At 36.6% G+C, this 26,255-nt stretch overlaps 1 protein-coding gene across 1 annotated transcript in view; it reads right to left on the bottom strand.

Moving 5' to 3' along the window:
- col11a1b (collagen, type XI, alpha 1b) overlaps nucleotides 1–26,255 on the bottom strand; it is a 97,274-nt gene that overhangs the window by 57,670 nt on the left and 13,349 nt on the right. The window contains exons 3-9 of the mRNA XM_028020881.1: nucleotides 25,147–25,360; nucleotides 20,479–20,641; nucleotides 9,437–9,565; nucleotides 5,790–5,879; nucleotides 5,401–5,499; nucleotides 4,784–5,092; nucleotides 2,442–2,507 (exon numbers count right to left, since the gene is read on the bottom strand). Of these exons, the coding sequence (XP_027876682.1) occupies nucleotides 2,442–2,507; nucleotides 4,784–5,092; nucleotides 5,401–5,499; nucleotides 5,790–5,879; nucleotides 9,437–9,565; nucleotides 20,479–20,641; nucleotides 25,147–25,360 (1,070 nt within the window). The remainder of the gene's footprint in view (nucleotides 1–2,441; nucleotides 2,508–4,783; nucleotides 5,093–5,400; nucleotides 5,500–5,789; nucleotides 5,880–9,436; nucleotides 9,566–20,478; nucleotides 20,642–25,146; nucleotides 25,361–26,255) is intronic.

The raw sequence follows: 26,255 nt of genomic DNA, 5'->3' as shown, positions 1-26,255 counted from the left end.
GAGTAACAAGCTATTTTTAAAAAAACATGTTTGCTGTGGAGGCATTTTAGGGTTTCATCCAAGTAGTTACTTTTAAACAGACAGTGACCTTTCTGCAATAAACAGGAAGGCTTAATGAAAAGTGCAAGGTTTCTCTGTTAAATCCTTTTAATGTGTAATGGGACCTGTGGCATCTGGAAATCTTGGAATCCTTTTGAAAAATCTCAGGATTAAGGTAAGTGTCTACAATATCATTTTAGTAATGGTTACTATGAACTTGTAAAGATAGGTCAACAAAAAAAATCAAAGCTTAATAAAGATCAGAAATCAGACACAGAACTGTGGATGCACAGCTACGCCAAACTGCTAAGAGTTATTGTCAGACTTTATTAGGTGTTATCCCCTTTTTATTTACTTGGGCAAGACTAGCTAAGCATTGAACATTGAAGATAGAAATTTACCTAGTATTTAGCAATTTAGCTAATTGTCAAGTGTGTTTACCTTGTGGAAAAACTAAAATTCTTTTGACTTTGTAACAATTCAATAAATAAATAAATAAACCTCAATAATGTAAAAAGGAGAAAAATAACAGTCATAAATGTAATTAGTGTAACAAAACCATATTAATTTGAGACCTATATCAATACTCCAACTTGTGAAATTAGTTCTTATGTATAATATCTGGGGTTACTTTATCTAAGAAGGCAACGAAAGCCTTTGTTTCCACAAATCCGGAACAAACTTCCAGAGAACTGAAAAATCGCTGAAACATTTTAAATCAAGAGTATAAACCTACCTGTTTAGAGTTGCTTTTGAACCATAATGAATTAAACATTGATCAACATTTTGATTTGTATGACTATGGTGATGCACTCATCAAAATGTAATGTTTGTTCAAATGTTGACTGTATGGTGTTTTCTTTCTAAATTTGTAATTTTGTGGTTTTGTTATGTAAAGCACTTTGAACCGCCTTGCTGTTGAAATTTGCTATACAAATAAGTGTGATTGACTGATTTTTTTCAGCATTATCTATCCATCAGTCTGCATTTCGTCTCCATGGAAACCAACTGCTGTGTGTGGCAACAGTCTACACCACGTTACATTCTGGTATTAGCTCAGACATCAAACACAGCATCATTATATATGCTTCACAGCAGAACCACAATTATTAGTTCATAGTTGGATTCTGAGATCTTGATAAGCACAAAAAAGCATTGATGTATGCTTCCTGATAGTTGTTGTTAATTCACCAATGATGATAATGCTTAGTTCTGACATTAGTCAAAAAGACAAAGTACAACAACACACATCATGGAGCATATTACTCTTGAGCAGGCTGCATAAAGCTTTTATCCAATCAGTCCTTCACTTGTAGTTAAAGCTCTTACACAAAACAGTTATATCTAATAAACACAAAGATGAGCTCCGTTTCAACCTTTTTTTCTGTCTCCCATCAATGACGTTGAGATGTGGCTTTTGCTTTTTGCTCTGCAAACTATTACTGCATAATCAAAATTAACACATTAATACTAAATAAATACATACTAAAAGTTAAAATGGTCTTGGGGAAAAAGGGAGAGAAGCACTCCCTCATCGCACATTATTTTCATAGTTCTACAGTTATGAAATTCTCAGGGTGAAATATATCAGAGTCAGAAAATACCACCAGCATTTTGTAATTATAAAAAAACCACAGCAGAGGCATTCCACCACAGCTAACTAATGGCGCAAGTTCAGAGTTGTCTTGGACTTCAGAGCTACTCGTCCAATGTGTGTTAATAGTGAGGACTGAGCAGGAAACATACCATGTCCCTGTGAGTTTTCATCAGCTGGTCTCACTGACAATCTTTTATTGCTACATTAGAACCTAGAGTTGCACAATCAGCATAACATAAAATATGCTGATCATTGTGGCACTGCTGATGCCTCATTTAACCCACTTTTGCCTCATTCAAGCTTTCATAGATTCCTCAGATAACCCCAGACAATGTCAAAGACCTGGCTTAAAATATTTTGTGAAAGAGGCCATTTATGCTCTTTCACACAAATTGATCTATTTTTTTTTTTTTTGGACATTTTTATATGAAATGCATTCCTACCAGAAAAAGCTCAGGTGGCTTTATCTGCCCAATCATATCCAGGTTCTGGAATGCTCACCAATGTTTTAATAGCTGTTTGAGTCATGCTGACTAAATGTGTCTTGGACAGATTGTGTACATTTGGAAAAATGAACTAATTGTAATGACTTTATTCTAGTGAATGCACCAGGCAAGGCAGTCAGATATTGACTAATGTACATAAGCAGATTCAAAGGAATTTTCCCTCTGCAACAAGGATAGCTTGTTTCACATCATTAAAAGTGGAGCAATTATAAACACAAATCATTTAGGACATTTATTTTTTGAACAAAGACGTCACAAACTTGAAAAAAACCATGAAGAAACATCTGAGATATACTTACAGGTTCAATGACTGCAGGTTCACCCTTCTCTCCTTTTTGTCCCAGGTAATTGTGTCCCCCACTCACCTGAAAATGTAGAACAAAAAATATGAATCCTTAACGCCATAATAACACTACCATATTTACAGCGGAAAAAAAGTGTGTTTAATGAAGTTTAATAAGCAAAATGCATTTTTTTTCTCCCTATTTGAAAAATGAATCTAAGTTCCTTCATTCTGGAGAAACTTGATACGTCTCTTTATTAGGCATATATATATATTCTGTGTTTGCAAAAAGAAGTGTATAACAGTTCCAAAATGGAAAAGGACTCCAACTGTGCACTAATATATGAGTTGTTACCTGACACTATACATACAAAGACTTCAGAAGAAAAGAATTCATGAAGAGACCACAGTTCTGAGCCCAAACCTTAACACAGTCAAGAGCGCATGCAGGACAAAGAAAACAATTAAAATTTGTCCCAAGCTGAAAGATCCCAGCTCAAAGCTCAGATAAAGAGCATGTCACCTCCTGATTCTGCACATTTTGAGCTTCAGTGAATGAAAGAATAAACACCAGCTCAGCAGAATTTTCACAGAATGCAAAAACAGCTTTGATGGAGACAAAGAAAAACCTAACAATTGCCAGGAACTGTGTATTTAGATAAAGCACACAGATTATCGCTAGAGTATCCAGGGAAAGGCATGTGTTTGATAAACAACAGAGGCCTCTCGGGTGGAAAGGTTACAAAGAGCAAGCTAATTGCTGACAGGTGTTTATCTGGAAAAGACAAGGTCTGTATTTGTTGAAGCTTAAGTATATTTGAATGTCTGGCTTGTAAGTGTAAAATTCCAGGCTTAAATCATTAAAAGTAACAAATAAAAGAAGCTGCCCCTTAACCACCCTAACAAGTTAATACAACACTGGTTGGTGACCAAGACTGACCAATTTTTGGTCTAAATGTGTGATCTTTTTCCAGTCAGTGAACATGCCATACTAAGCTCTACCAGACTGTCAGAACATCACTTTTAGGTGTAGATGACTCTCTTAAGACTTGAAGCTTTCAGTATTAGCTAGGTTTTTAAGAATAAATTCAAAGGAAATATAGACATGAAATATGAAACTGAATTTTTATGAATATGAGACATGAATGTAGGTCACTCAGGCCAGGCTGTAACAGTGAGAGGAAGGCAGACTTTTAGAAGCAGGTATGTGAACTCCATTTTAGTTTTTTAATATTTTTTTCTTCAAACTTTTGCACCACTAGTGACCTTTACAGAGAGACAGACATGCAGAAAAGGTCTCAAGTTCAGAAACCACACCCGTGATAGTTGCGTTTAGCCTCTGTATACTCCAGCGCCACAACATGCACAGACTCTAAACCCTTTACTCTTTGACTAAATGTAACAATATCTTGGTAACAGTAGCTTGTTAGATTTAGTCAGGTCCTGTTGATCAACATTTTAATCAAACAGGTAAAAAAACAACCAAACACACACATATCTGTTGCCGATTCTGCTCTGATGGATGGTTTAATTTAACAAATTATTGTACACACAACCTTGCTGTGTACAATTTTATTGTTTTTTGTTCTTGTTTTCTGACTTTATGGAAAACATGTAAACAAGCTTCACATGTACATACATGACATACATGTAAACAAAGTTTTGTTTACATGTGAACAAAGGGTTTACCAGTAGCATATTCAGATTAAATAATCTGGATGCATCAGTTATACAGGCACAGAATGAATTCATTCGATTAAACATGCACTGGAATAGAAGCACTGACTTCTCCAGTGTTGTAAAAATAATTACCTAAAAACACAAAAGCAGCTGTACCACTGTCTGTGCTGACATAGAACATAGAACAAATGTTTCTTTTTGTTCTATGTCTTCTGAGCGCCAAGAATGGACCAGCGCCACGCTCTAATAACAGTTGAGATCTTACTGCACTCCCTAATTAAGCTACAGGCAAGCAGTTTTCTGTTGGTCTTCCTACATTACAGGACGAGAAATCAACAGACCAGTTTTGCTACCCAGACATGGCACACACGTACACAGTCAGTTCAGGTTGTCACAACAGGAATGTTGCAATCAGAACAAGTGTTTCTATCCATGCTGTACAGATTATTAAGCAGCATAAACCACTTCTCATTCAGACTATGAATTTATTTGGATAGAGCTGAATCTGATCAGACTATTTTGATTTACATGACTCACATGCCTATGGGTAAATATTAGAAGGTCACATTTTTACAAAAGCAGGAGATCAGAAACCAGATGCAATTCTGATCAGCACATTCATACAAACACTTCTAGCTTTTTCCATATTAAGTCTGGTTGTTAATCGTAACCACTTACGCTGATATCTGTCTCTGCTGGAACACCAGGACCGATTTCATCCTCATACACTTCGGGGGTCGGCTTTGCATTGGTGGTACCATAATCGTCGTAATCCACATAAGTGCCATAGTCGTAGGGTTTCTCCACAAACTCTTTGGTATCATATTCCTTCATGTCGTATTCCTTAAACTCTTTCACATCCGTTTCAGGTTGCACCTTCACTGGTGGGTCCACTGGGTCCACAGCACTTTCCACAGCAACAGTGGGGTCCACTCCAACCTCATCCACACCAGTGACATAATCCTCCCCTATTTCAGCATCGTAAGTCTGGGATCAGAAGTGGGGAGACATGGAGAATTTGTTAGTGCAAAAAGGTAATATTTTTTTGCAGGTGTACTGATTGCTACATTAAGGAAACACCAGTAATTAACTAGCCAAACAGCTTCATTATTTCCAGCAAAAGTTGCTTTCTCCAGTCACTTCAATTTAGGTTTATTTCTGTAGATTACTTGTAGATTCCCTCTCGACATCACATGCCGCTCAATTGGGTCCCAACCCCATTTTATGAATAATGACATGTTTGTTAAATGGATAACGCTGAAGCAAGTCAAAGAAAAATAAAGTAGTAGAGTTACCTCGCCTTGTCTGGAGGTCTCTGTTGGAGGATCAGGCTTACTCCCATACACCTCGGTGTAGTCATACTCGTTAGTGTAATATTCTCCACCAGCTTTTGTCTAAAAGAAGACATAGTTCAAAAAATAAAGTCAGAGTTGAGGGCAATAGCTACTCAAAAGGTTACAGAATATCCCTTCCCACTAGGTAAAAAGGAGCAACTTTAAGAATGTTAATTTTTACAAAGATGTTTAGGGTGGCATGCAGGCATGCATGCAAAAAACAACCTCAAAATACAATAAAATATGTAATATTTAGAAAGCAAAAGGAACTAAATGAAGAATTTAAATGATCAAAAATACTAAGAACTATACAACTAATCATAATAGTTGTATAGGAAATCAATATTTACCTCAGTCTTTGCTCCTGGTGTAGGCGGAGCATCAGTGGTTACCTCCCCTTCACCGTATTCATATAATTCACCGTAGTCGTAGACAGGATACTGTAAGAACCAAAAGATGATGTTACAGCATGTAAGCAAAATCATAGTATGCATAAGACTCAGTTTTCTAAACAGTCTGGTCCTTATATTTAAACAACATAAAGTAAATATATACCATGCCAATTAAAGAACAAGGGGCCAAATTTCAAATCGATATAAAAAAATAACCCCCAAAAATATCTGTTTTCTGTATGCATGAGTGTTTTTCCCAATTTTCCAAATCATTCTGACCTTTAGTTAATGAAAACGTTCTCAAATAAACCCTGTAACAATGTTCTGCTGTTACTGCTTAATATTGTCTACAAAACACTTGTTATTGTCATTAATGGCTCTTTAAAAGACTTGTACTGTAAGCCATATTTATTGAAGTACTAATACATGGAGTCATAGCAATTTTTATAGCTAGAGCAATAAAAAATGAAGATGTAATAAAAGGCTCACTGTGTAATATTAATTATTAAATCAAAAGACTTACTGCGATACTCACTGATCAAATCTGGGAGGGTGAAAGTAGAGTTTAAAGCATTTTACACCTAATAAGTTTACAGGTAAATAAGGTTAGACTTAAGGAAAATGTCAATTCAGTTTAATACATCTATCCATTTTCTAAAGAAGATAATGTACCCATAGAGAACCTGCACAGTGATCTGGTCTGAGGTCGTACATGGAGGCAGGAAGGACCTAAGACCTTCCTGCTGTAAAGGCAGCATTTGAGACGACTGTGTCACTGTGCAGCCCAGTTAGTCATGACTGAGGGGAAAAAAATGCAATTAAGTACGACGACTTTCAAATGTGAATTCTGAATGTAGGGAGCGTACTTGTTGTACTTTTGACTTCTTTCAAAAGACACATACTGTTGTAATTTTTATTTTTGTTAACCTGTGGTATTCAGAAATGATTTTGTTTCTGAAAAAGAAAAAAAAAATGACTGGAGTCCTTTTGCCTCTACAGTTTTCAGAATGGCATATCCATTGTGTTTCCTTCGCTACACTGATTTAAGTGCCTCTACCTCAAAAATACATAGATACACAAAAACACATATCTGAGTTGTTTTTTAAGAAACACCCACTAGTCCAACTAGCTCTGCCAGAAGCACAGACAACCAACATATAATGATGTAAAGCATCTTCTTCGGTCCTTTGTGAATAAAGCAGGGGTCTCAAACTCAATTTACCCGGGGTCCGCTGGAGGTAGAGTCTGGGTGAGGCTGGGCCGCATTCACACACACGGTCTCCTCAGCTGAACCTTTCTGATTGCCTATTACCATATTTGGCCGTAGTCAGGCGCTGTAACAGCCGTAATTGTGTAGTGTCTCTTTAAGATACTCTAGTATTGCTAACGATGTCAGAAGTATGCGCCACGGCTTCTCTGTAGACAGCGTGGGAGAAACGTGCTAGACGGACATGTTAGCTCCCTAACTTTTTAGTAATGTTACGGGTTGTTTGGACGCTGCTCAATTTTCATGTCTGATAATATAGCAGCCGTTCAACCGGGCTTTGTAAGGTTGGTGAAGAGCGTATTTATTAAAGGACAACACTGTGGAAGTCCCAGTACCAGTGTGGTTGTGAGTTTTTGACCGTCCTGACGAATCTGCCGCCTCCTCTCCTCCCTTAAACACAACCCAAGCGTTACAGCATCTAACCTTAATTACGTTACACTGATCAGCAACTTCCGGGTCTAGACTGGATGCTGAAGCACGTGAAGCGGGAGCGGCCACGGAAATTGCGCATGTACCGCATGCAAATAATGACAAATAGAAAATGCAAATAGGCCCGGCCGATGTCCCGCCCCCGAGAGCAATATGCTCCACCGTGATTGGTAAGTTCATTCAGCTCCGCACACAACACTGAAAAGTGCCAATTATATCAGACTCGCGGGCCGCACTAACATTAAACTTTCATATTAAGGCGGGGGCCACAAACTATCGTCCCGAGGGCCGCAGTTGGCCTGCGGGCCGCGAGTTTGAGACCCCTGGAATAAAGGTTTATTGTCATTGTCCAAACAGAGGCAAGGTAGATTATAATAACAGAGCAGCCCCTGATATGCAATACCCAATCAGCAAAAGCATAAATATTAGTCTCTAGGCAGCTGCTAAGCTCATAAAATAATACAAGTTTCAACGTTGGCCTCAGTTATGTGGTCTGGAGGGGAAGGTCACATAAAAGAAGTCCTGGCCTTAGCATCCAGACAGGCTCAGAGAGAAACAAAGAGTATTTATTTATGGTGTTGAAGTACGTGGACTAAGCTGAATGGATTTATAATAGGGTAGATTGAAAATCATGAATAGATGTGTTTTCTCATAAAAAGGTGGCTCTTACTTTCTCTTCCTCCTTCGGCCCAACAGCTGATACTGAATGGTGATGCAAGTCAGCAAGCTTCATGAGATAAAACATCTTCAAAAGAAGTTTTATTCACAATTACTTTGAATTGCTTCAGGCTTTTTCATTACAAAAACAATAGCTACATTGTGGAATTTATTTTTTTGCATATTGAGAGTCAGCAAGTTTAACAAACTGAGCTGGAATGTAGGAAGAACATTCCTGTCTTAACTGTACAGAATACGCCAATAAATAAACCAGATTTACAATGTCCTTGAAGCCAAACTGCTCCCTTCTGTCTATTTGGAATTGACAACCTCCTTATGTTGGCTCAGAAAAGTAACTTGATGATGAAGCAATATTTTCCAGTGCTGGTACCTGCTATTCTGCCAATAGTTTTGAATAAAGAACAGGCTTCTCTTCTTTTTTGTTTTGAACCAAAAGTCTGCTTTTCCAGGTATTGGAAGTAGCCGGGGAAGGAAAAGCTTAAATTTCCCTGTGAGTCTGGGCAGAGCCTGCTGAACTCGTTAGTGATATAAATCTCGGGGCCACTCCAAAGTGGGCTAAGACTTCGAGGCAGGAAAAAATAACAAGTTTCCAAAATGAGTTCATCAGTTATTTAATGCAAAACTGAAGGAAAATATCAACCATAAGATAAAACTGTAAAAGAGCACAAAGCGTAAAGATGAAAAGAAACTAAAGCCTTTACACAAATCTGCCTAAAAGACTCTGAGGGATGTTTTGGAGACAGTACCAATAAAACTTTCATTTCAAACCCAGGCATGTATTTTGATATGTCATTGTTTTTCCACCAATAAAACACAGACTGGAGAAAAAGACAGATTTGACAGTTTTCCTCAAGCTTTTCTCAAGCTTCCTGTCTATAGCTGCAGAATTTTTGGGATGCCACAAATTGAAGGATATATGTGCAGTTGGTTGAAATAGCACCTAGTTTAAATTTGTTTCTTTTCAATCATCTGCAAAATCCACATCCCACCCCCTCCCCCCCAAAAAAACAATTAGAACAGTTTTAAAATTCATGGGATGATCAGTGAGCCAAGCTTTCTGCTTATTTTGTCCTTTGTGGTCTTTTCTGTCCATGCCATATGCGATTAAGAGAATGAAACATTATCCTGCCTACAACTCCCAACTGCCACACTTCGTCCTGACGTCTTCTTTCTATAGGACCCTGATATGATTCTGATCCATATTTTAACAAATCAAACCATAGATGCTGACCTCTTCCTCTGGTTCCTGGGCCTGTGGAGTGTCATGGTGGCTGGGTTTTCCACAGTCAGGGCTGTAGTGTTCACAGTAGTCATAGGCGGCTCTGGGATCTGACAATATCAAAAGCTGCTGAATGTCACCCTAGAAAAAAAGAAAAAAGAAAGAAGTGAGTCAGTGGAAGCGCGTAAAAAATTCCCACATAAAGGTTATTTTTTTATCCTTTGTGGCTGCATAGATAAACAAGGAGTCTGTTGGTTAATTTACAGCTGATATCCAACAGAAGGCTGTGAGATGGTCTGTGGTGTCATGTATTTAATTTTCTTCTCTGAAATGTGTTTTTTCCAGATTGGTTTGGTTTGGAAAATGTCTTCAACCTGGAGCTTTGAGCTTTAGCCACATCAGGTACACGAGAAAAAAGTTAGAAACAGGTAAAAATGAGCGAAAAATCTGACAAGTTGAGAAACAAAACACCAAAAGATTTTATTTCTACTCCACACACAATTCTAACATTGTTTTAAACTGAGTTCATATATGGATAAACTTGTTGTAACTGAATGAATATCCATGATAATAGGAAGGCTGCAGTTACCATTCCTGTTACCATTAAGGATTGGTAACTGCATCAGGGAAAACAAAATAAAATTTAAAAAAACTATACATCAAACTATCCTTTTTCCTATTTTGATTGTACAGTATGTCCTAGAATATGCTTTCATATTATATATATATATAATATATTATATATATTATATATATATATCATATTATATATATTATATATATATATATATATATATACACATTTCTGGACTGTCCAGAAATGTGCAGTCCTTGGCACAGCCAAGATACTGCGCAGAACCCTCAAGCTCCCAGGCCTCTGGTAGAGGACCCGAGCTCAGAGGATAAGAACCACCCGCGGTGGGTGAGAAGGGAATTTTTTTTTTTTTTATATTTATATATATAAAACATTAGTTATTTTACAACAACTTTACAAAAGATGGATCTATCCTTTTATTTCACTCCCGATTTGAACATCTAGAAACTAAATTATTAGAAAATTCAACTTTTTCAAAATAGAGCAAGGTCTGAATTTGGAGAATCAAGTGTCAAAATGTCTCTTTGGCTTCATAAGGTTTTTGACTCTAAATCTGAACAATTTCACTGAACCTCAGGATGTGATGCTGGAAGGTGAACCTCAGTGAATGACTTTTTCAGCTTCTGATTGGTATACTTCCCAATATTAGCCTGTATTTAGTCACATCCATCTTCCCATCAACTATGTTCAGTTTAAGTGTCCCTGCTCCAAAAGATCGTCCTACTGAATGATGCTGCAACCACCAAGTTTCACCAAAAGGAATTTTGACTTTTCTGCCACACATAGGTTTGTGATTGTTGGTCAAAAAGTTCCTTTTAAGTCTTCTTCCCAGGTTAGATGTGTAGCTGTTTTGGTTGCTTTGCAGTGTTGACATTATATTCTCTTCCTGGTTGATGGATTGAAGAATGTCCAATTAGGTGTACAAAAAACAAATTTTAGTTTTTCACAATTTTATCACTGACATATGTGATAAAACACTAATGTTTTCTAAAACATCTCCGAGGCCTTCACAGAACAATTGACCTCAAGGGGGTTTATTAGCTGATTAGGAGACTTTTAAAGGCAGTTGGTTGCATTGGATTTTAGTTTGGGATTTCTATTAGCAAAACACTTTGAAAACATGTCGATTTTCTCTCACTTCAAAATTGGATGATTGTTTTATGTTGGTGTGCCACATAAAATTCCAATAAAGTAAAGTTTATGTTTGTAATGTGATGAAATGTGAAACAGGTCAACAGAAAAGGAACTGTTCATTGTTGCATGGCTCCTGGTCAAGCCTTGAATACCTCATTTCATTTCGGCCCAGTCTGCTCTGACTGGTCAGCCTACTGTAGGAGTATAGCCAGCTGCACTTTCTCTCTTTGACTTGTGCCAAGTTAGTCACTGGGGAATAATCACTGAAATGCATATCACAGGCATGCAGTTTAGATAAGTACAGCTACAGCAGAAAATCCGGAACTACCGTCCGAAAGATCTGATTCACAAATTCAGAAGCAGTGATTCAGCTGGTGATGATAACTGCCTCTGACATGGATTTTTTGACTTTGCTGCTCCACCGACACAGTCAGGCATCAAAAGCTATAAAAAATGCTGAAGAAAAAAGGGGAAAACTCAGAAAGCATAACAGGGATTCTTTAATGCCAATAAAGTGTGCTCCTGTTCCCTTTGGCTTCACTGCCCAAGGTCTTCACCAGCATGACGGTAATAAAATGAGACAATAAAAAAAACAAGGCGGATGTCGAATACTAAAGACAGTAGTCTCTTGACTATTAATTAGATCAAGCTTTATAGATTGCGTCTAGGCTGTAGGGGAGTCTGAAAGCTTTTAAAAAGAACTATTCTACAGTTACCCTTACTCCATCATTAAGGTTGGCAAGCCCCTGCACTCAGCAGACAAAAATCCAAAGTCTGTACTTATTTGAAGCCGTCTGTTTTTCATGAGCCTATGGAAAAGGAAATTAGATCTCCTCTCCTCCTTTTCCATTATCATGGAAAATATGCCGGGACGTGATTTACACGTCCCGGATTTACAGCAAAACCGGGACGTGCTTTGCCTTCAATCTTAAGAATGCTATTAATATCCATCTACCTGTTTCAGATCTTTTGAATTCCACCTAAATGATAAAAATGTGCAAAATAACTCTCGGAAAGCAAAGAGAGAACACAGTCCGGGTGGCCTCTTTAGAAGGAAGCACATACATGCAGAGTGCATTAAATTACAGGAGGCAACATCTGTATAAGCTTAGATCTCTGGAACACATTAAATACCCATCGCTCTGCACTCACATCATATGTAACCAGTAAACCTGAGTAGTGTTAGGCCAACTTAAACTAAACACAGATTCATTAAGCTTTTGGGTTTATGCAGGCATAGTCAGTTCAGATCAGTACTCTTCGGTTGAAAACATTTGTCATTTTATCACTTTAATCTTTCATGTTACTTTATAATTCAGCGGTCTCTTTGGTGTATGATTGTTTATGAATCTGTATTGTTATAGTACCATACATTTAACAGTGACAGTTAGTCACACTAAGGAAAACTTCAATATATATTTTTTTCTAAATGAAAAATCAACAAAGAATGTTTCCCCAAGGGTTGCAATGTATTTAGCTCCATAAACTCCAATAACCTCTGCCTTACTTCCTAGTGCCTGCTGAAGAATTGCATCCCCACAGAATAATGCTGCCACCACCCTGATTCATGTTGGGATGTTGTGTTAAACATTGTGTTTTTAGTGTGAACTTTTTCCCTTTGATTTGTTCTCTAAAGGTTTTTTGGAAAACTGTAAATCGGGTATGTTTTGAATCGTTGCCATGCATCCATAACTGATAGTTGTCCTGTCAAAAGATTATTCTACCTGGGTTATGAATCTCTGCAGCTCCTGTTGAGTAACCATGGGGCTCCTGGCTGCATTTCTGATTAATGCTCTATTTCTTGGCCTGTTGGTTTAGGTGGACGGACATGTCTTGGTAGATTTACCGCTGTGTCCTTCCCTTTCCACTTTGGGATGATGGATTAATCCGTGCTCTGAGATGTTCAAAGATTGGGATATAATTTTATAAACATAACCACAACTACAATGGCTGTCTTTCTTGAGATTCATAATGCTGATTTTTTTACTAATGTTTTCTAAGAAACTTCTCACACATTTATAGCACAGCTGAAATTAGACAGAGGATCAATGTTCCACCGATGCATGCCTTATTATTGAAGGCAGTTTGTTGTACTGGAGACAAACATTTGTGAAAGAGGTGCACTTGAAAAACGTTCTTACTTAACAGAATCAACAGCTGAAAAACAAAATGTGTTAAAGTAATAACAGAGTAGATGTTATGGCGCAGCCTACAATTTGTTTTTGTTTTTTATTTACAAAATTTGTAAGTCAAAGATAAGAAAAGACAAGAGTGATAAAACAGGGACACACTGAAGCTGGTATGAGTTCTGTCTGCTTCCCCCTTTTCTAAAAGCTGTCCTCTCTGTAAGTCACATCTTATTCTTATCCAAACATCTTATTCTTAGAGTTTTCCTCTTTTAAACAAAAGTTTCTGTGTTAAGCACACATACAGTCACTACAAGAACAAAATATGTTAATTAAAAACGACAGAAAGACCACCCGCACAAGACAGTTACCTAGGCCTCGCAATGATTCAGTCAATCCCACACTCCCTGGTGGAACCCTCATCCTACGCCTCCCTCTGCTTTTCCTTTCATCCTTCTGACTTCCTTGTGCATATCTCAGTTCATTTTGTTGACGTTCACGTCTGGGTCAGGCTGCACATCTTTTTGGCATCTGTTCATGTTCCTCCTCGGAATCCCAGGAATGATCTACAGCAATGTGCTCAATCTGTTCGACACTCTTCCATGCGTAATGGGATAAATTATCCTGTCACGAATGCACATCAGTAAACACATTAATGTGTTTTTCCGCAACTACAACATGTCTCGACATTGTCAACTCTAGGCTGAGGCACAAAGGAATAAGGTGGATCTATTTATAGTTCATTCAAAGAGAAAGTAACCATTTCATGCGAGACAGAGAATAAACAGCTTCCTCTTTGTTCCTGAAGCTCATTTATAAACTCAAAAGTTTATGGAAGCACATAGACAAAGCTTTATTATTTCTGGGCTGTGGTATTTTTGACGCCTGCTGTGAGGAGTATCCTTCCTGACTCACAAAGAGGACCTAGAAGATATTATTCACAATGGGTGGAAAAACAAAAAGCAAAGTTGTTTTTTTTTTACAAGTGCGCAGCTGACTATAAAATTTGTCTCTGGAAATGATTCGTTACTAGAGAGTCATAAATATGTTTTTGATTGCCAGCAGGAGGTGAGCGCAGTTTGTGCTACAAGAAGCAATTCATGAGCCTCCACAGTCAAGTTAACCAAAACTGAAAAATAAAGATCTGACTTTGATTGGATACATACAGCTCCTGCTGGCAACAGATCATAAGACGGGTGGAGGTGCAAGACTGTTTTTTGTAATCATGTCTTTACTGGACTAATTTAGAGGCATAAACAAATACATGGTTTGTTCCTTGACTCTAAGAGATTAAGAACATATTGGACTTAGAAACTTAATCAACAGAAATGAGTTTTACTGAGACGGGAAGAAATTAAACACCTTTCTTTGGCTTGTAGAGTGTTTATCCTTCTGTATTTATGTTTGTACGGTAGAGAGTTGTGTGTTGGTCTAATGTCTTTTCAGACTTCTAAAGTACTTTTCCTCTCATTGACTTAAAGGTTCTCTTTTCAATAAAGCTGACTTAAATGAAACCACTGATGGTGTTAAATTTAGGGTAGAGTTGTCCCAAGAAAGCGGAAATAGGATGATTTCACACTTTCCAGTACTGATCAGCAATAAAAAGCTAAAGTCCAATCTTATTTTTGCAATTCTGAAAACAGAAGACATAAGCACACCAGATCCCTTGAGCAACACTCTGCAGAGGGGAAGTTGTTATTAAGAATTTAGACTCATTTAACTATTATCAGCACCATTGAAATGTGTAATAATTAGCTTAGAGGAAGCACAAAAGGTGTTTACCAGAGCCAGAATAGGAGATTAAGGTAATTTAAAGGTGGAAAGCAAAACAACCAGTGCTACGTAAAAACTATTCATTTTATCACTGTAACCAGTTCAGTGGGGGAAATCCCCATATAGACCAAAATGCAATTCAGTTTTTTTCATCAGAAAATGTATATAACATGCTGATCAGCTCTCCAAAATATTTGCATAACATTTGAAACCTTTAAAAAAAACCTAAGAAAACCCGGCATACACTAGAAAAAGCTCTGAAGAAATGTTAACTCCACTCCGTCTGTGTTACCCACTGTCATAATAAAATTCCCTACTGCTAATAATGCATGAGCTTTGAGCTTAAAAGGCCATTATGAACGTAACTTGGTAATAATTTTGCTAAAAGAGTATGAATCTTATTTGGATAATGCTGACTAAGAAAACATGTTAGCATTATCATGTTGCTATTGACAGAAAACATTTATCATGCCAAACATGGGTGTTAGTAGATAGCAGTTAGTAAACAATAGCCAACATTATCTGCAATGCTAAGAAACAGAAGCTATCAAAAAATGCAATATTAACCTAAAATGATAATATTCACTCTTCAGTTATTATTAGAAACTGAATGGAAAATACTGATTGTGCTGAAGTTAGGTATTCTAGCACCAGCTAAAATGCTACAAATGGTGTTTTAGTTAACAAAAACTAACTTGATGTGTCATGCTAACATCTGTTTGTGCAGCTACTACCTTAAGTTAAAATCCTCTGCTCTCTGTTCACTGCAATGGTGAGCACTAACAGAAATTCACTGTATATGCATTTAATTTATAGACTGTAAATCAAAAAACAAAACAAAAAAAAAAACATGACATATTATGAAAAAAATCATTCTTCACCAGTCCCTCTCATCTTGAAAGAACAAAGGAACAGATGGAATATTTAAAACAGAACAGGGAAAATAATGAACCAGGAGGAACTGAACACAGAAACAGTACAACAGCGTAATATTCTCCAGATTTCTTCCAGTGTTCTGTCAAATTCAGCCTTTCCTGTCAACACAAGAATAACATTTCTTTTCAAGCACTGTGGGTGTACAATATCTGGTAACCTTTGAATGTTCAAACATGTTCCCTCCCAGTAGCACACAAGATTGTTGAAGTACTTGAACCACCTGCTTGCTGGTTAGGTTTATTTTTCTTTGCTTTCTCAGCGCCTTAATGTCAGAAAATGGTTTTGGGAATCACCTTGGTCCTAATATGTCTCAACTATTACTTATTATAGTCAATATATATTTCAGTGAGGTTTAAAGTAAAAAAAAAACAACCAAAAAACCCCATTTATGTCAGAAAGCAAACAAGTATACTAAATTGTTAGGGAGTTTTCAGACAATGGCTTGTTTTGTACAAACCTCATTTGCAATGAGCCCCTTTGACCTTTCAAATGCTTTTGATGAAAATAGTTGGTATGTGTGTAAGCTGATCTTGTTATGAATAACACACTTCTGTAAAGGCATGAGGGGGTTGTTGGAGAACAGTAGGGAACAAACAGATTGATGAGCCCAATGAGCACACCAGGACAGTCAGGAATAAAGTTAAGGAGAAACCAAAAGCAGGCTTAGGTTCTAGAACAATACCAAGCTTTGTACATCTAAATCTAGCATTTGAAAATAGAAACAATATGGCACAGTTTAAAATGTACCAAAAATAGATGTCTAAGGACTGCAGATGAGGCTTCCCATGGCTTTATTTTAACAGTAACTTGGTTCTTGGAGTGCAGCAAACTGAACCTTTTGTTGTACCTGGGAATCCTAAGGTTAGTGGAAACCTAACAGTGAATAACATGCTGAACAAACAATCCCTACTTATAAAATGGTGGTGTTTTTATGGGACAGGGAAGACGGCCAGAGATTGATGTGGCTAAATAGAGGCAAAATTGACAAGAAAACAGAAAGACTTGAGACTGGGGTTGCCTCACTTTGCCTTCCAGTGGGAAAGTAGCTCTAAACAATGTATGTTTCTTAGATTGTAAAGTGACCATTTTCTGGATCGTTCAAATATTATTTAGATCAGTGGTGGGCAACTCCAGGCCTCGAGGGCCAGTCTCCTGCAACCTTTAGATGTATCTCTACTTCAACACACCTGAATACATGCTTCGTGTATTTATTGTATTTGGGGGACTGGACATGAATGAATGATACACTTTTCTGGTTTTACATGTAATAAAAAATAAAAAAAATAAAATATATATATATATATATATATATATATATATATATATATATATATATATATATATATATATATATATATGTATGTATAATCCTCTCACTTCAAAATTAAGTACTAATTTTTGTGGTCATCTCGCACTCAGTTTCCAAAAATACATAAAAATATCCCATGATGAATAGAGGCATTCTCAACTAAATATACATATTTCAATTAACTGTATCTGAAACAAAAGTGTGGCCGAGGCATATGAGAAACAGTCATTATGTTTATCTTTCTGCCAACTCAACTATAAACTGTAAACAATTATTCATTTAAAGTTTGGAGCCCATCAGACTGTTGCTGTTCTCCTGCCAGAGTCTGTCCTGCTCCAGAGACAGCATTTTTGGACCGATCCGCCCTACAGTAATATCAGGCACATGAACAAAATATCTTCACCTCGCTTTCCTCCTCCTCTTCATCAAGACATACAGACTGAGATTCACTCCAAACAAACAACAAAACAAAAAACACACGGATTTGATTAAAATGAGAACTATATGTTATTTTAAATTCAAAATATTCTTTAAAAGTTGGAGAAAAAACAGGGATGGTGAGTGTAGGGGAGGTGGAGAGCTGTAGCACTTAGGGAAAGGGTCAGTGAGCATATCTCTTAAACATCTGTGCTCTTCAGGCCAGGAGGACTAAGCACACTGCTCAAATTTTCCTCTAGCCTTCACTTTTGTCTTTGCTTCCAACTTTGACACCTGCTTGTGTAATCTAGTGCGGCAGGATAGATATGTGCTCAATGTCAAAAGGAGTTTAATAGAGAAATTACCTGTGAGGCTCAGTAATTACAACCTAACAACAAAGTAATAGCAAGTATCTTTTGTCATAGGATTTTTCCACTACAAACAATTCTTCTAGAAAAAAAGCTTGAAAGAAGTTTTAAGAATTGTTAATAAGCATTGGTATATAACTAAAAGCCCAAGGATGGACTGCTTCAGGTAAAAATCTAAAAGCTATTTCAAACTCAAAGAATCACAAAGAAGCCTGACTAAGAGAACATCAGCACATGTTTAATAATGTGAAAGAGATATATATACTTTTTAAATGAGATTATGCTGAGTTTTTAAGATTAGCAGCAAAGATACAGAAATTATTTTACTGGTTGATACTGGAAGTGGCCACACTTACCAGAACTACAATGCAAAGAAAGTTCAGTAATTAAATGTAACAAACCCTGAATGTGTTGCAGAACCTCTAAACAGTATTTAGTAGCTTTGAATTCAACAAAAAAGGAAACAACAGAGGATAATTCCTAACTTATGTATCAAAGCATATGTCCATAATATTTTAAACTTTTACTTAACTTAAAACAGAGGATTTTACCAGTATAAGACATGAACTCACAAATGTATAGATGAAAAGAGATACAGACACAGCGACAAAGTACAAATTGAACCCCTGGCTTAGGCAAGTTTTCATAAAGCTCGAAATGCAACAACTATCTAGAACAAATAAAAGATCAGGAAAATATGTGGATTATCCATAAACATTCATTTTGTAATCAGCAATCCCAAAATATCCTACTTAACATGAAAATAATTAGCTTAGAATTTGTTAGGATTTGTGGTTTCTTTTATCTTAAACACTAATTAACACCATTTTGCAACATGTGAAAAGCCCAAACTCTTGGAAGAAACATGGCAATTTCCGTTTAAAGGTTCTAAAAGGAGCAAAACAAATTACTCTGTAATTTACACTATTTAGTGTAATAGGTCTTTAAACAATGAGCTTTCCAAGAGCAAAGCAGCTCCATCCTGAATTAACAGTAGAAACACCAAGGGCTACGATTATTTTTCTCATCTTCTAATTAACTGAATCACCCACCCTTGTTTCCTATAAGTAATTGACTTTGTTACAGTAAATCTATACAATATGAGCAAAACAAAGTTTTAAATCAAATTCAACTTCATGATCTCATGTTGCTCGTGATGAAAAGTGGCATCAACATTTTCAGCTTTCTTCACAGTGGAAAGTAATCTCTGACCCAGAAGCTAACATCTTGCAGGCTGCTCCTCTTTGCATGCATTCCATATGCAGTGACATCAAAGAGGATCTGTTTCCTATGGTAGCATTTAGCTCACATTTTACACTCAGCAAGATGCTACCTGTGCAGGCCACAAATATGCAAACTCCCTCACAAAACCAAATGAATAATTCTGCATGGTCTAGATTTCCATTCTAACCATTGTGCTCTAAATATTTAAATAATATTACAAAATATTCTGAAAGTAGACTTCTGTCTTCTAGTCACATATTTAAAACAACTCAGTCTGTGCTGAGGGTTAGAATAACATAATGAATAACACACTGTGCAAGAAGCCTTTTATGATACATGCAACCAAATCCATCATTATTGTTCTGGCCAATATAATTCACAGAGTGGTATTCAAAACCTAATTTAAAAAAATCTAAAATCTATAGCCTTTAAATGTGTCACTGAAATGTTTGGACTCTGAGCAAAAAATTCTAATTTCTTCTTGTCTCAAGTGGTAGCTGTAAATAAAATGATTATGCTTTCAACTGTAACCAAAGTCAACAAGTATCTAGTAAATGCTGGCACAAAAGTCAAACACACATTTATTTTTAGATCAGCATCTGAAATCCCAAAGTGCATTGTCTTAAATCTTTTCAAGTGTTATAGATTCACAATACATGAATGTGAATATGTTAGCTGAGTTATATCCTTAAATTACTTTTATATGTATCCTTTCTGGTTATAACCAAAAACAACAATTATAAATACAATGGTGGGAAAAAAATACATTTCCATCAGCATATACTGTGAATAGATTGCTAACAGATTGTCTTTGCAACCCCATTGTCACAAATATGTGCACTGTTTTCTTCAAAAGCAAGAAACGCTTCACACATGTAGGCTATTAAGAAGCTGAATCTTGTTAGTTTAATTTTGATCATTTGTCATCAGTCCAGATTATCTAAACATCCATTATTTATCCATGACACGTCAACCAGGGGCTGGTACCTATCTCCACCCGTCATTGGAATACGCCAAGGACAAGCCTAATTCAATACCTTTTAAAATTAAATTAAAAAACCTCTAAGTCTTCAGACTAAAAAGGCATCACTCAGCTGTGCCCCAGATGCATTTTTCATTGTTAAAACAGAACACGCAGACAGATACACCAAGAGTCTAAAATTCAAATTTACCTCGAAGACTTCGTCATCCAAGATTCTGGTACCAAAGACTGTAATGCCTTCAGTGTCGATCACAGCTTGGTCACTTCTTTTAAGTGGTTTGGTCAACTTCTTCTTACAGTCCACAAAGATGGTAATGCTCTTCTTCTCAACGCTGATAGCGACTCTGTGCCATCTGTCAGATAAAATGAAAGGTCAGAAATTATGAACTAAGAGAATAGTACTTGCATAGTACTTTATCTAGTTCAGAGGACTTCAACTCTACATTCAGTCACATTCACACACTGATCAGGGACTATTCCATTTGTTTGCTTTCCTACTTTTTGAAATACAAGAGCCAGTCAGTAGATGGAAAACAGCTGTCTCAGTGAGTGAAACAAAATCTGCCTGGTAGTTTGTCTAAAGCTCCAGATCAATCATAAGGTCATCAATAAAATTTTGAGTACAGACATGAAAAGAATGTTTTCCTGTTCTACACATTAGGGACAAGCCTTTGGTTTGCCAATTGTTAAGTGGTTATGCCCAGCTAGTTTTACTTATATTAATATGAGCTGTCATAATGCGACATTGGATTTTTAAAGGTAGGATTTGTTAGATACACTTGGCAGAACGTAGCGATCTGATCAACAGTTAACCCACTTCCATAGAACCTCTCTCCACCTGCAAAACACCTTCAAAGACAAATTTATATTTGCATTCAGTCCAAATAAGCAAGTGAAAAAGGCACAAGTTCTGAAATGATTTCTACAAAGTCTAAAGGCACTTTAGTGCAGTCTGTTGTTGTACAGTTCTACAGCTTCTAAAACAGGAACTGACAAATGTTAACACATCTGACAGTGGTTGACCAACCACTGTCAGAACAGCAGTGAACAGAATGAGGCAAATTTTATACAACCAGCTGCCATTTTTTGTATTACTTTTGGTCTGCAACTGATGGAGACAGAGTCTAATGCCAAAGTAAACTGGCAAGGGTATTTCTTATTCTGTACGCCAGGTGATCTGCTGCGAGCTGTAGACACAGTCCAATTAAAACAAGGATCTGAGTCACAAAGAGGAAAACGTTAATGACACTGAAAAGTGGGCTGATTTGCAAGGCAATTATAAGACAGGAAGTTTGCAATTATCTGTGTCATTAAATGTCCATATAGATTGGAACAAAAGAGAGCTAACAAACTAATTCTAAAACAGTCCCTTAGACGTTAAACAGTAAGGGCTAGTCTTTTAGTAGAATTGGACATAAAGTTGTCGTTTGTTTTTACAAACACAACAACAGAAAAAGATTGTACGTACACCATTCGAAATGGTGTGTCAGAAAGTATAACCCCATAAGCAACTACATCAAAGTTCTTTATGTAAAGGACCATGCAAAACTATACTTGCCAAACCTTTAAAAAAAGAAACAAAAAAATGAGAAATGGACATGCATTGAAACTACAACCCCCAACTAAGTTACTATTAACTTAGTAACATAATTAGTAACTTATATTACTAAGTTAATAATTAGTAATATAACATAAGACCATTACCAACTAATATTAATGTCATGACTACTATTAGATCTACCTACATTTTGCTGAAGTTATTGAAAGATCCTACACATTTATTCAGCTTTGGTGAAAATGTGCATGACTTATGCTCTAGTGACTTGAACTAATACATACATTTAAGTTACATTCTGTAGTAATTGTCCATGTTTAAATTTCAGGTGGTTGCAGGGATTGGTTTGTCTGCACAGTGGCACAGTTAGTAGCACTGAGGCTTTGCAGCAATGTCCTGAGTTTAAATCCAGGTTTGAGGTATTTCTACAGATTTTGTATTTTCTCCCCATGGTTGCATAGGTTCTCTCCAAGTATTCCAACTCCCTCCCATAGTCCAAAGACATGCATTTTAAGTTGTCCTCAGGTGTGTAGCTGTGCATGGTTGTTTGTCCTGTATGTCTCTGTGATGGACTGGCGATCTTTTCAGAGTGAATACATTCAACGACCCTTGGAGAAAAGCAGCAGCTCCCACACAACCCCACAAGGACAAGGAGATGTAGACTGCAGATGAACGAACGGATGGATGGATTATATGTGCTGCCAAATGGTGCAGACAACACAGAGTAGCAAATCTTGCATTTTTGTTTATTTCTTCAGAAGTGTTGGCACACAAAACAGCTGACTTTCCTTTTGCTGTTGCTAAATGCTGCTGTCTCTGCAGGTGCTGGTGATATGACTCCTTTGCAGTTTTGCTTCTTTTATATTGATGTATTTCCAGATATGAAATGGTGGTGCTGATACCAAAGGAAGCTATGTACTGATCATGGGGCAATTCAATCTTGTTTTCCTCTACTTTTTCTGCCACCTTTACCTTCTTTAACTTCTAGAAAAAAATAGTTTAATGCACAAGGCTTCAGACTTTGAAAAAGGTATACGCAAACATCAGTTAGAACAGATCTAGCAAAAAACAAAAACAGATTTACTGAATAAATTGTTCCTAATGCAACCTCAGTGCTGGTTCTGTTAGACCTAAGCACAGCATTTGAAATTGTTGACCATAACATCTTATTAAAGCGACTGGAGAGCTGGAAGAGTACTTGACTGTAGAGAACAGGGGCTACTTTGTGTCAATAGGTATCTTGTCATCAGAGAATGCAGAAGTTGCATGTTGTGAACCCCAAAGTTCAAACCTGGGGCCCCTTGCTCTCATAAAGTCAGATTATAACAAAAAATATGATTAGTAACCATAACTATTCAGGTGACACACAACTCTACATTGCAAAGTCACCAGGTGACTTCGAACATCTGTTCCAACCTGAACAGATGTTTAGAACAAATCAATGCGTGGATGTGCCAAAACTTTCTCCAGCTGAACAGAAACAAAAGTGAAGTTATTATCTTTGGACATAATGAGGAATGACCAAGAATCACCACACAGCCATTACTAGCTATTGCAGAGAAGTTTCCAGGTATTACAGCTGGAATCTACCGAGCAGGCCCAAAATCTGGGTGCAGTTATGGACTCAGATGGGAGTTTTCAGAGATATAAATATAAAGACGATCACAAAGTTGGCCTTGTGTCACCTAAGAACATTTCCAGGATTAAAGAACTAATGTTCCAACAAGATCTTGAGAAACTCATCCATGCATTTGGTCCAATTGAATACTGCAACAATGACTTCACAGGTCTGCCTAAAAAGACACAGCTGAAGTTGCTTGTGTTCTCATTACAACTAGTGAACCAGAGCAGTTCTTAAATCCTTACTCTGGCCCCCCCTGGAGAATTTAGTTTTTATGCATTGCTAATCTGGAACAGACATCAAGAAATCTACAAAACAACCAAAACACTGAGAACTTTTAAATCAAGGCTAAAACCCGTACGTTTAGAGTTGACTTTCATTAACTGATGTCATGCAAAGCACTTTGAATCATCTTGTTACTGAAGTGTAATTTATAAATAAACTGACTTAACTTAATGTAATCATTTGGAGCCAAAAATTGCCAAAATACTCAAAATTGAATAACAAACTTATTTATTTAGTTAGAAAAAGTAGTTACTGTCAACCCTTTGCCTTTTTCTCTGACTAAAGGCGCCCCAGCTAAAATTTAAATGAAAGGTCACATCTTGGTATGTCTGTGGTTATTCACTTGTGATTTTAAAAGGGAATTGATGAAGATAAGCAAGGCAAGTCTATGTGCATAGCACATTTCAGCAACAAGGCCATTCAAAGTGCTTCACAAAATAAAGACTAAAAAAAAAGAGGAAAGGATTACATTGCAGTGGCATACTAAAGTTGTAATTCAGACTAAAATTTGTGGAATTTTAGTTAATATTATTCAAAACCATCTTTAAGCAAATACGTTTTTAGCCTTGATTTAAATCCACCTTCATGATGGGTTTTATTTAGAGACAGAGGTATCACCATGAAGGGGTTTCAATACAAATTCCCCTAATGCTCTTTTTATTTTTATTTGTAAAATGGTTTAAAAACAATGCAACATTCTAAGTCAGTCACTTAAAATTGTTTAGATGTAATGTCACAAAATGTGAAAACAGGAGCATGAATATTTTTCCAAAGCATTGCATTTACATATATTTTGTGATATACTTTTTTAACAGAACAAAAGCCACACATTGAAACACTTATATGCCTCTCTGGTCCCATTTATATAAATGATTAATGGCAACTTTTAATAGAGGTTTGAATATGCTTCACAAGGGAGCTATGCAGTTCATAAGGATCCTCACCATTGCACCATATCACTACGCCATGGCTGTAAATTATCAAGACAAAACAAAGGCTGTCATTATATTGTTAGCTACAATTTATCTGCCATTATAGCCTGACTTGTTCCATGTGCTATTAATGACTAAACAAACACATGGTAATAATTAATCTGCAGAATAGTAAGTCACTTTAGAAGGCCAGAGGAGCTTGAGAAAATACTTTGGGAAGACTGGTTTTGTTTGAAATAAAACATGACCTATTAATCATATTAAAAATGTTTGAAATGATTTTTAATTCGTGCTGCTCTCATTTTGAGACAACCCCACAGGCTTCACCACAAAGGTTCCAACATTCAAAACCCAATTTAAATCTGGCTAAACCACAGGACAGGGAAGATTCTGGAAGCACTAAAGTCAACCACCCAGGTTTTATCTCCAGTGAGGTTTTTTTTTTCAGAAAAGGCAATCACTTACTTGCCATCAGCAAGGTTGATGGAGCGGAACAAAGGGTATTCCTCTGGGGTGGGCTTGCCATGTTGGTCCTCATATAGGAAGACGGGGGCTCGGCCCACCTCCACTCCCAGCTGCTGGAGGCCTTGTTTGTTGTATATAGATAGAAGGAAAGACTGGAGTCTAGCCTTGGGCTTGATAGTGAACAGAATGGAGAAATCTTCAGGGAAAACTCCTCCTGAAAGTGACAAAAGAAAAAGGAATGGAGACTGACATGTCAGTAAGCACTTGCACATGTGTAATCTAAAAAAAAGAGTAAATAAAGCTTTACAGGACTGTTCTGCAACACATTGATTTAATAACAAGAACAACTTAAATTTTTCCATTTAATTGAATTATTGAGAAACAGAAACTATGTCTTCTGTTCATCCTACAGCAACACTACGTTTGCTGTGTGTAGATGGTTTGACCATATATCTAATAACTCTCAGAAAATAAAATATTAAGAATACTTTTTACCATGCAAAAAAAATATGTAAAGAAGATACCATGGCTATTGTTTTTACAAACTATCTGTAAAAAAAAAATGCTACTGTAACACATTCAGACTCTAATTATTATCCGTTGTAAACTTGTCACAACAAGTATGGAAATATGTGTTTGGTCAATTCTTTTTCTTGTTGTAAAAATGTTTCTGGACAATAAATCTTCTAAAATTGGAAAGCGTGTTAAATAAAACCTTTAAATGGTGCCACATTTGTAAGAAAAAATGCTTTTGTGGCTCTAGCGGCAGAGTGTGTATGAAAAAACTCAAAAACAAAGAGGCAGTGTGATGGTAGGCAAGACATCTGGCTTACTGGAAAAAATCAAGGTCTGTTGTCATTTGATATTATCTGAGTGTATATAGATATTCAGAAGAGACTACAAGGGAATCCCACACTGAAAAAAAGAGAACAGATAATTTAAATATATTGCATTAATTGGTCACAAGTACTCAAATTCAGTTGATCCATGTTAATTTATTATGCTTAATAAGTTGGCAAGTTAAACAAATGTGAATAAAGTAAGTTTGACAAACTTAATTCACTTACTTGTGACCAAATGACAATTTTTAGTCCATGTCTCCAATCTAA

The sequence above is a fragment of the Xiphophorus couchianus genome, chromosome 6 (assembly GCF_001444195.1).
Source record: "Xiphophorus couchianus chromosome 6, X_couchianus-1.0, whole genome shotgun sequence".
NCBI lineage: Eukaryota > Metazoa > Chordata > Actinopteri > Cyprinodontiformes > Poeciliidae > Xiphophorus > Xiphophorus couchianus.
This window is presented reverse-complemented; position numbering and strand designations above follow the sequence as displayed.